Source organism: Berghia stephanieae, chromosome 7 (assembly GCF_034508935.2).
Source record: "Berghia stephanieae isolate SIO BIC M18660-M18661 chromosome 7, UCSD_Bste_1.3, whole genome shotgun sequence".
Taxonomy (NCBI): domain Eukaryota; kingdom Metazoa; phylum Mollusca; class Gastropoda; order Nudibranchia; family Aeolidiidae; genus Berghia; species Berghia stephanieae.
The window spans coordinates 22,801,253-22,811,252 of NC_088366.1; the positions used below are offsets into that span (position 1 = coordinate 22,801,253).

The 10,000-nt window shown below is 36.4% G+C and overlaps 1 protein-coding gene across 2 annotated transcripts in view; it reads left to right on the forward strand.

Annotated features, from left to right (window-relative positions):
- Positions 1 to 331: 331 nt before the first annotated feature.
- The window catches only part of LOC144976898 (von Willebrand factor D and EGF domain-containing protein-like), a 62,237-nt gene continuing 52,568 nt past the window's right edge, over positions 332 to 10,000 (forward strand). Inside the window, exons 1-5 of one of the 2 annotated variants that reach the window (XM_078921458.1) lie at positions 332 to 402; positions 2,274 to 2,630; positions 4,268 to 4,431; positions 5,004 to 5,229; positions 7,588 to 7,920. In XM_078921458.1, the coding sequence (XP_078777584.1) occupies positions 2,558 to 2,630; positions 4,268 to 4,431; positions 5,004 to 5,229; positions 7,588 to 7,920 (796 nt within the window). In that variant the 5' untranslated portion in view covers positions 332 to 402; positions 2,274 to 2,557. Of the gene's footprint in view, positions 403 to 2,273; positions 2,631 to 4,267; positions 4,432 to 5,003; positions 5,230 to 7,587; positions 7,921 to 10,000 lie in introns of those variants that run through there. The other variant, XM_078921457.1, reaches the window with a different exon arrangement.

The window sequence follows — 10,000 nt, forward strand, 5'->3', positions numbered from 1 at the left end:
TGATGTCAACTTTGTATTAAAACAGCGTCATACATTTTCCCCCCTTTTTTTTCTTGCACCCTATATACAATGATAAAATATATTTTTTTCTCAACGTTTAATTAATCCCGGCATAATACCAATTTTAGATGGTGGGTTACATATCATAATATCATCACATCAGCACGAGACGATAAATGAGATAGCCATTGAACCGTGGTCACTCATTGAGAAAAGAGCCGTGAGCTGGATAATTATGAGGTTAATCAATTTTACCCCCGGTACGTTAGCTCAGGAATTTTGTCTCGCACCCGAATCAAGGTTGGTTCTTAAAGTTATTCTGTCTGTTGCAAATCCATAAAGTCTTAACTGGGCTGGTTCTATCATTGCTTTTGTGTGGCTTACACCAGACCGACGAATTCTGTAACGCTAGACTCACTAGTGCTTGTTCTGACTTAGATCTACACTTATTAATTAACTTTTCGCATTTTCGTTTTAGCAATTTCACCTCAAGAGAGCCTATCATATCGATAAATTAAGATGACAATAATTTGTCAAAAATAGATTTAACCCGAGACTTCTTGTGGTTTTGGGTTTGAGACCATTTGACAATGTGGAGATTATCTTAATCTATCGATATAATAGTAAATATTTCCAAGCCAAATTTGAACAAAAAATAAAAACTTTGTACGGCAATATTTTTCTCGCCTGTGATTCAGTTGAATATTTTTGACTACCAATACTACAGGTTCGAGAGGGAGTTTTTTCTCCCAAATGAGGGTTAGCTTTAATCGATCGATATATTCTGGCTAAAATTTCAATTACTTCTTTTTGGAAGATTTGTGTATTATTGAGTGATTGCATTCGTTACCTGCTCCAGTCCTTTGTGATCGGTGAGTGAGTAAATACAGGGACCTAAACACACACACACACACACACACACACACACACACACACACACACACCATTGGTATCTACTGTAAGTGTTGTGAGTTATGTTATTGTTTCCCGTGAGTTGTGTTATCTGTGAGTTTTGCTCACTCGTAAAAACCACCAGGTGACAATAATATTATTATTATTATAGATAGTTCGAAGATGACGTCACTCATGTCTTTGTTATTGTTTTTTTGCCATCCGCGTTTATGAGTACTTCTCACTAAACTTTATTAACCAGATTATAAAGGTTTTGTGTGTTGGCCAGTTTTACTTCCGGATGGCAATGTTGTGAGCTCCTTAGCCAAGCGCATACTATCTATAAGCGCTTTTATCATTGAGTTCACTGTCTCGGACATAACAAAGGGACGCAATCGACGACAAACGCATTCCCCTATCGTTCCCGGGATTAAACAATAGTGCACACTGTGTTTGATGACGACATAACACGACTGCTAGTGATGAAATTTTATTCTTCCCTCAGCAAAGTCTGGGCTTTGTGCCCCTAATTTTTGAAATTCGTTTGTACAGATCACCTGTTCAGTGGAAGTGAAAGTGTTATTAATTTTTACAGTGTTATTGTGAAATAGTGTGTTCTTTTTCTATTAAACAATCAAAATGTTTTCTTCTTCTTCCTCTTCTTCTTCTTCTTCTTCTTCTCCTTCTCCTTCTTCTTCTTCTTCTTCTTCTTCTTCTTCCTCTTCTTCTTCTTCTTCTCCTTCTCTCTTCTTCTTCTTCTTCTTCTTCTTCTTCTTCTTCTTCTTCTTCTTCTTCTTCTTCTTCTTCTTCTTCTTCTTCTTCTTCTTCTTCCTTCTTCTTCTTCTTCTTCTTCTTCTTCTTCTTCTTCTTCTTCTTCTTCTTCTTCTTCTTCTTCTTCTTCTTCTTCTTCTTCTTCTTCTTCTTCTCTTCCTCTCCTCCTCTCTCCTCCTCTCTCTTCCTCCTCCTCCCCCTCCTCCTCCTCCTCATTATATATTATTATTATTATTATTATTATTATTATTATTATTATTATTATTATTATTATTATTATTATTATTATTATTATTATTATTATTATCATTATTATTATTATTTATTATTATTATTATTATTATTATTTATTATTATTATTATATTATTATTATTAGCATCATCATTATTATTATCAACAACATCATTATCATTATCATTATTATTATTATTATTATTATTATTATTATTATTATTATTATTATTATTATTATTATCAACAACATCATTATCATTATCATTATTATTATCACTGTCCATCATCATCATCATCATCATCATCATCATCATCACCGTCGTCGTCCCCATCGTCATTGCCGACAACATAATTGTTGTCAACTTCATTATTCTAGTTAACGATTAATCCGGTTATATCAAACACTCATAACTGGAAGTCATGGAAATCCCGATGTCTGTGACGATATATTTAGTATTATCCTACTGCAGTATCTCCAAATGACGGATACTTCGAACACTCCAACGAGTTGCGGGTATAGATTCTATGTAATGCATCTTGCATAGTGCCTAAATATATATAATATATAACAACACTCATGACACAGGAGCTGTGATTTTAGATTCGGAACACGACAGATGAATTCGACAAGAAATGTGTAAATGTCATTAATTGATAACGATGCTATATTATGCTTTGTGTGTTTTAGGAATATCATGTGCCATAACAATCTTTGGGGTTTCCTCTCAGATTGGTAAGCTTGTTCTTAATATTATTCGTTTTATCAAAACTGTGACACTAGCATTGTTTGTTGTCTTCAAAAATATTTTTTTAAATTTACCATAATTTTTGTGGTTTTTGTCATCACCATCGATTCTTGTGCTTACAGATTCATTACTCTCCATGTTAGCATAAAATCACCACCATCATTGTTTTATCCTTTTCTTCTTTTACTTCTTCTTCCGCTCCTCATTCTCCTCCTCCTCCTCCTCCTCCTCCTCCTCCTTCTTCTTCTACTACTACTACTACTACTACTACTACTACTACTACTACTACTACTACTACTACTACTACTACTACTACTACTACTACTACTACTACTACTACTACTACTACTACTACTACTACTACTACTACTACTACTACTCCTACTCCTCCTCCTCCTCCTCCTCCTCCTCCTACTACTACTACTACTACTACTACTACTACTACTACTACTACTACTATTATTGATGTTACTACTTCTGCCGCATTACCGTTTCCAATACCACCAAGTTAGCAAGTACGAGGGTGAGTCAAAAAATAAAGGGACAAATGTCCTACTGCGTTCATTTCTTTTTCATGTGACGCCATATTGGGCTGAATTGAACTGACACAGGTACCTACTCCTTTAACCAAACTTTGAAAATCTTAATTCTGTCAAATTTTGACAAAGTTATGACAGTTCAAAATGGCTGCCCGCACGAATGTCCGTCTGCGTCAGGAAGCTGTCATCGATGCTCTTATTTTCGAAGAAGAAACCTCGAGTAACATTTTTAAACGCCTTGGGAAAGTTTATAAAACTCGGGCATTTTGTAGAGGCAGTGATTTTAGCTGTGTTGAACGTGCATCTTGTCGTTTAGAAGAAAATGAGATGCATCCAACACCTAACCCGAAACCTCTCAATCATGGCTATATCTGACACGTGACGGTCGCCGTCCAAGCTGTGTCAACTCAGTGAAACAAATAAAAACAGAAGCATTGATCAGATCTGATAGAACTTCTCTTGATGAGATAGCAGGTACAAATAGACATTGAAGCGACTGAAAGCAAGAATTCGTCGTTCGACCTGATTTGGAGATGGAACGAGTACTGTTTCAACATGAAACTGTCCTTCTTCACACGTGTCAGGAAAAAGGAGATAATCGGTGGACAACGCTGACTCACCCTCCATATTCACCAAACTTGGCACTTTCAGGCTTCCATATTTGGGTCCACTGAAGGAGACAATGAGGGGACATCGCTTTGAAATTGATGAAGAAGCCAAGACAGTAGTGAAAATTGGCTGAAAGTTCAGTCAACTCAGTTTTACGAGAACAGAATACATGGCCCTACAAAAAGGTGGACTGAGGCTATCGAGAGAGGCGGAGACTATATTGAGAAATAAAATTCTCCTCGGCTAATGCCAGCTTTAATTTGAGGTATGATACATGGTATTGATTCAGTTAAAAAAAAAATAAGCAGAGTCCCATTACTTTTTGACTCACCCTCGTACGTTCCCAACCGGCAACGATCGACGAATGACGAGAATGAAAACGAGGATCTGTCCTAAGGCTCATCGTTCGTCGTAGGTTGGGAACGTAATCGTTAACTTGCTAATAACTGCTAATGCTAAGGACGAATTCCCGTCAGATCCTTGTCAACCAGATGGCTACAGCCTTCTTGACGACCATCGCCGTGACGTCACATCAATGGCGGATTCCATGTCAATGGTGTGCGATATTGACCTTGAGACAGGCTGGTACAGATTCAAAGTGAACGGAAGTGACGCAGTAATGCCCACTGAATGCGTGAAGGCAAGATATTTCTCTATTTATTATTAATATTATTTGTTTATTTATTTTTGCAGTGAATTGGAGATGAGTATTTCTAAGACATGGACAGGTATGTGCAACTTATGTAAGAAAATTAAGGCCAGAATGTCCACTTCTCTTCTATTTGGCATTCACCATGCATACTGTGCTGAGTAGAGTTTAAAATCATGCAATGAATGACATATTGTATCTTTGATTGCCTAAGCTGTGAATGATGTGTAGAATTTAGAGAACCCTTTCTTCAGATTAACTTGCAACTGAGAACAGAGATTGCTTATAACTATATAACTCATATTTACATTAGGCTATTTTTCCTTTCACTTGTGGACTATCAAGGCTACTTAGCCTACTCATTGCAACAAACAATTTACGTGCTCATGTTTTCTGACTTCTTGTCGATTTAATTCAAGAACCGTAAAGATTTTTGTTCATATTTTAAGAAAATAAAACATAACTGGGAACCTACATTTCTGTATCAGATGTCTAGAAAAGAAAACTGGGAAACCATCTATCAAAATTGATATGATCTTACATCTTTCTGGGGTTTTTTTCAGCCAAACCACTGCGGCACACAGGCTCCAATCTGGCTAGACCTAAAGGAAGAATTACCTCCCATAGGACAGGAAGTGGTGTTGAGAGCATGTTCCAGTTGGGGAAGTAGTGACGAAAATACTCTTTGCTGTTTCTACCCATATCGAGTCACTCTAAGAAACTGTGGAGACTTTCTGGTATATCGGCTGTCATCATCCCTTGCCTGTAACATCGCATACTGTGCTTTAAGTAAGTCCAATTTAAGGGAGACCTTCCGAAAGATCCTCGTGCTAGCATTTCTTTCAATTTGTATTTTCACCGTGGATCTTTTGCCATGCGTTTATTTATTCAATTTGCCAATATATAGTAGCATTTTAAAAGCTCTAGACCAAGCCTTGATAGATTAGTAAAGGTTTAAACTTTCCTAATACGAACATTTTTTTGGTTTTCCGCTGCCATTTTGTTTTGTGTATAATTGAAAGTTCCTAGGTTGTTTTTTTTTTCTATTAGGGTTAGCTCGAGGTCGGAGGATTTTTTTTCTATTAGCGTTAGTCATACGTCTCAGTAAAGGTGCTAGGGTATTTGTTTTTCCTATTAGAGTTAGTTAAAGGTACAAGTTTTATTTTGTCTTAGGGTTAGTTGAGGGAATATTTGGGTTGTTTTCCGTTAGCACGAGGAACTTTCGGAAGGCCTCCCAAATTTAATTGAACCATCTAGGTATTTATATAAAACTAGTGAGGAGAAATAAAGGGTACAGGCAGACATTTATTATACTTATTATACTACTGTATTATGGAAATTAACATAGATCGAGAAGAATCGTTTGAGCCATCAACGATCAAAATCGGTCCGGTAATAAAGTCTGGAGGTGCGAGCAAATACATTTGGCAAAAGGGCGGCCAGATATAGATCCTCAACGTCAAATGACCGATCACAATGCCCTAGCGAACGTAGACACCGTTATTGCGTACTCTCAAGAGTGAGAGACGAGGACGCAGACGCGCTGTTATATACTTTCATATAAGAGCACGTAAACACTACCGTCTACTTTATATCTATTCCCGTAATAACTTATGAAATGTAGAAAGACAATGTCAAAAATATTTAGTAATTTTAAATTTTAATTTCAAATTTAGGATAATTTGGTAAATAGCTTGAAGAATGCTAATCACGTTGATTAATATGACTAATTTATATATATATATATATATATATAATATATATATATATATATATATATATATATATATATGTGTGTGTGTGTGTGTGTGTGTGTGTGTGTGTGTGTTTTAATCTTTTAAATATAAATATAATCTTAAATCTTAGATCACCGTGCGTTTCACATTCCGAGGCCTTGAAAATACTTTAAAAAAAAAAATAATGGAGGAAACTCTTTATGTGATAGTGACATCGGTGACTGGTTTAGTTTAAAAAATGAATGAAGAAATCGCTGTATTTTCGGACAAATAAAGGCTATTACAAACGGTCACTCATCTATTTTAAATATTATTCTGCTTTATTTTAGAAATCAACATAGATCAAAATTGCTGGGTTCGGGGGTGTCTTTAATTTCTTTATCTAATTTGTTCCATACTTTTGAGGATCATACAGAGAAAGATTTATTAGCCTCATATGCTGCTCGAGAAACAAAATATGGTAAGTTAGTAATGCAAGGGCAACTGAAGTATTGAAGATGCATGGATATAAAAGTAAATGACAAATATCTGCTTTTGCTACTTTTCCAGCTATTTATGTAAAGTTTCTTTCTTCCAATTTTCCACCAAACAGCGATATTGTCCATTTTGGCTCCCCTTACAAGTTACAACAAATTGCTTCGACCAAGTGATAATGGTCATCACAAAACTAGAGGAGAAAAAGTGAAGATCTTGGATTGCATCGGTGTTTCAACAAAACATCAATTTCTGAGCATTTCTTAATCCAAACCTTACATGTCCATGTGGTCATTGCAATGGAGAGGCATGAAGAATGTTTTCCAAGTTAACCCCCCAGCCGTACGTTACATCAATTTGTGGTAAAAAGAACAACATTTGGAGCTTCCAAGTCTACCAGCCGTTCGCCTATTGAACTTAGAATTTATTGGGTTGGACGATGTGTTCGAGACAGAAAAGCAGAAATTATTAAAGAACTTTGGTTGAAGAATAACACAGCATTTCCTTAAGCGGTCATTGAAAGTTACACGAAGTTGGACTGATAGTTCTAGGGGCAAGGGGCTTACATGCCCGTCTCTGATTTCATCGACGTTTTCATTTAGAAAAGGATTTCGGGGAGTTCTTTTCATTTGAAAATTAATAATCTTTATGAAGTGTAACCACAGAGATACATACTCTTCTACTGACGTGTTCAACTAAAAATAAACTAGGTAATTACCTAAAAATTAGCTCCATATTTCATCTTTGTGATAATAGTTCAAAACGTGGTGGGGCTACGTTTATTTTTTGGCCAAGTATGAATTGGGCATCTTTTAATTTTATCTGTTCATTCTTCAGGTGATAGAATTATTATTATAATGCGCCAATACTAATAAGGACTCGTTCATATCATAATATTTTCTTAATAATTGTGAATATTTTCCAAATTATTTTACAGAGGTACCCGGGGCCCCGACTACAGAGACGATTACTTCGACAACATCCACAACACCATCAACGACTACGACATCCCCCACAAGCACCACAACTACCACAACCACCACCACTACCACCACCACCAGCAGCAGTAACAGTGCCATTCCTTCTACCGGCAAGTCCCTACCCGATACCACATTGACTACTTTCGACGAAAGGACGTCACAAAGTTTTTGGGTAGACCCGTGGTTTCAGTACGACACAACACCAGATCATTTGGAGACTGGACCCGACACTGCATATGATTCGACATACGAAGCTTTCTATGAAAACGATCTGCAACTGACAACAGAAGGTATTATCAAAAAAACGAGTCCTTAAAAGTAGGGGTACATGGCTATGTGGTCTAGTGGTATGACACTCGCTTTCGGATCGGAGGATCCTGGGTTCGAGTCTCACTCCATAGTTGAGTCCTTGGAAAAGGCTCTTTACTCGCGTCCTCCCACCGTACTCATGTGTAAAATGAGTACCTGGCCGTTAACAGCGTTGTCTCTGACAGAAAAAATCTAATATCGCCTAACAGGCGTCATGTCTCGTTCGACTTGTTACGTGTTGTTGGTCAGGTGCCCTTTGTAAAGCGCTTTGAGCACGTTTAGTGGATATTGCGCTATATAAAAGCCCAATTAAAAATAAATTATTATCCACCCCCGAACCATAGTATGTGTGGTCTTCGCCTCAAGGAGAAATTATGCTAGGTAACGCGGTGGTATAAAAAAGAAAGAAAGAAAGAAAAAACAGTAAGATCAAAACAACCAAAAAAAAAAGCACAAAAAAAGATTGAGAATACAAAGAATTTAATTTGCAACAAAGTGCTCGATTAGTTAATCTTTTTATTTTTATTTCTCATTTGTCCAATATCACTATAGAACTTGTGTGTGTGTGTGTGTGTGTGTGTGTGTGTGTTTATCTGTGTATGTATGTGTGTTTGTGTATATGTGTGTGACTGTTGTTTGGGTCTTTTTGGCACGGTACTAGTCTGTTCACGGTTTGTCAAGTGCTGATATTGTAAAGTGCTTTGAGGTTTCGGCATTTAACGCTATAGAAGAGTACATTATTATTATTATTATTATTATTATTATTATTATTATTATTATTATTATTATTATTATTATTATTATTATTATTATTATTATTATTATTATTATTAATTATTATTATTATTATTATCATCATCATCATCATCATCATCATCATCATCATCATCATCATCATCATCATCATCATCATCATCATTACTACAAGTTTAAATTATTAGACATAAGATTCAATTCTCAGCATCCTAAAAAAAAGCTATGGATTCTATCAGAGTGCCCTCCGCCTGAATACCCAATCTACCTCGGTACTCTATTCTCTCTCTCTCACTCACGCAATCCTCTCTCAAGACCTGTTGACATTTAATTTGAGACGATGAAAGGGATTTCGACCTGGTCCTGTCAGTAGCTATTGGGGTCAACTCTAGGGAGTTTTAGTGCGGCTATGTGGTCTAGTGGTATGACACTCGCTTTCGGATCGGAAGGTCCTGGGTTCGAGCCTCGCGCTTGGCGCATAGTTGAGTCCGTGGAAAAGGCTCTTTACTCACATTCTCTCACCGTACTCAGGTGTAAAATGAGTACCTGGCCGTTAACAGCGTTGTCTTTGTCCGAAAAATTGTAGTATCGCCTAACAGGCGTTATGTCCTGTCCTAGATGTTAAATGTTGCTGTTGACCAGGGACCCCTTGTAAAGCGCTTTGAGCATGTTTAGTGGATATTGCGCTATATAAAAGCTCATTTTGAAAAAATAATTTTAGGGACAGGACAGACTTCTTTTTTTAAAAATGGAACTACTCACATCTACATGTACTCTCGTGTTCAGTGTTTGTGTTTGTAATGTAAGCGTAACCATGTGAAGAATATAGGCATCAAAATTGTCCCAACTATTGGGTAACCTCTTTGGTGTAATTGTAGACCGTTTGATCGGTAATCAGCTCTGAGGTTCGATCCCCGGTCGAGGAAGACTGAATTTTTGGGATGCTTTTATTTCTTTTATGCTTCTTTATTGCAACATCTGGCACCGTTTCATACACACCTTTTCAGATTTTTATTTTGCACCAATACCTGCTCCATAACTTGTCATTAACTAAAAAATCAATGAGTAAAGCTGAAAATTCACTTTTATTTAGCAATGACTATGAAAAATGTTTTTTTTCTCTTTTTGAGGAAAATTTTTGTCTAAAAAGCCCTATCTCCACTGAGTAAAAATGTTTTTGAATTTTGAAAATCCATTCATAAATAAACAAGTTATGCAGTTTTAAAGGTGTCATTTATTTCGATGACCCGCAAAGAGGAAAAAAACACGAATAATGGGACGCTTTTTCGGCATTTTATTTTCGACCTT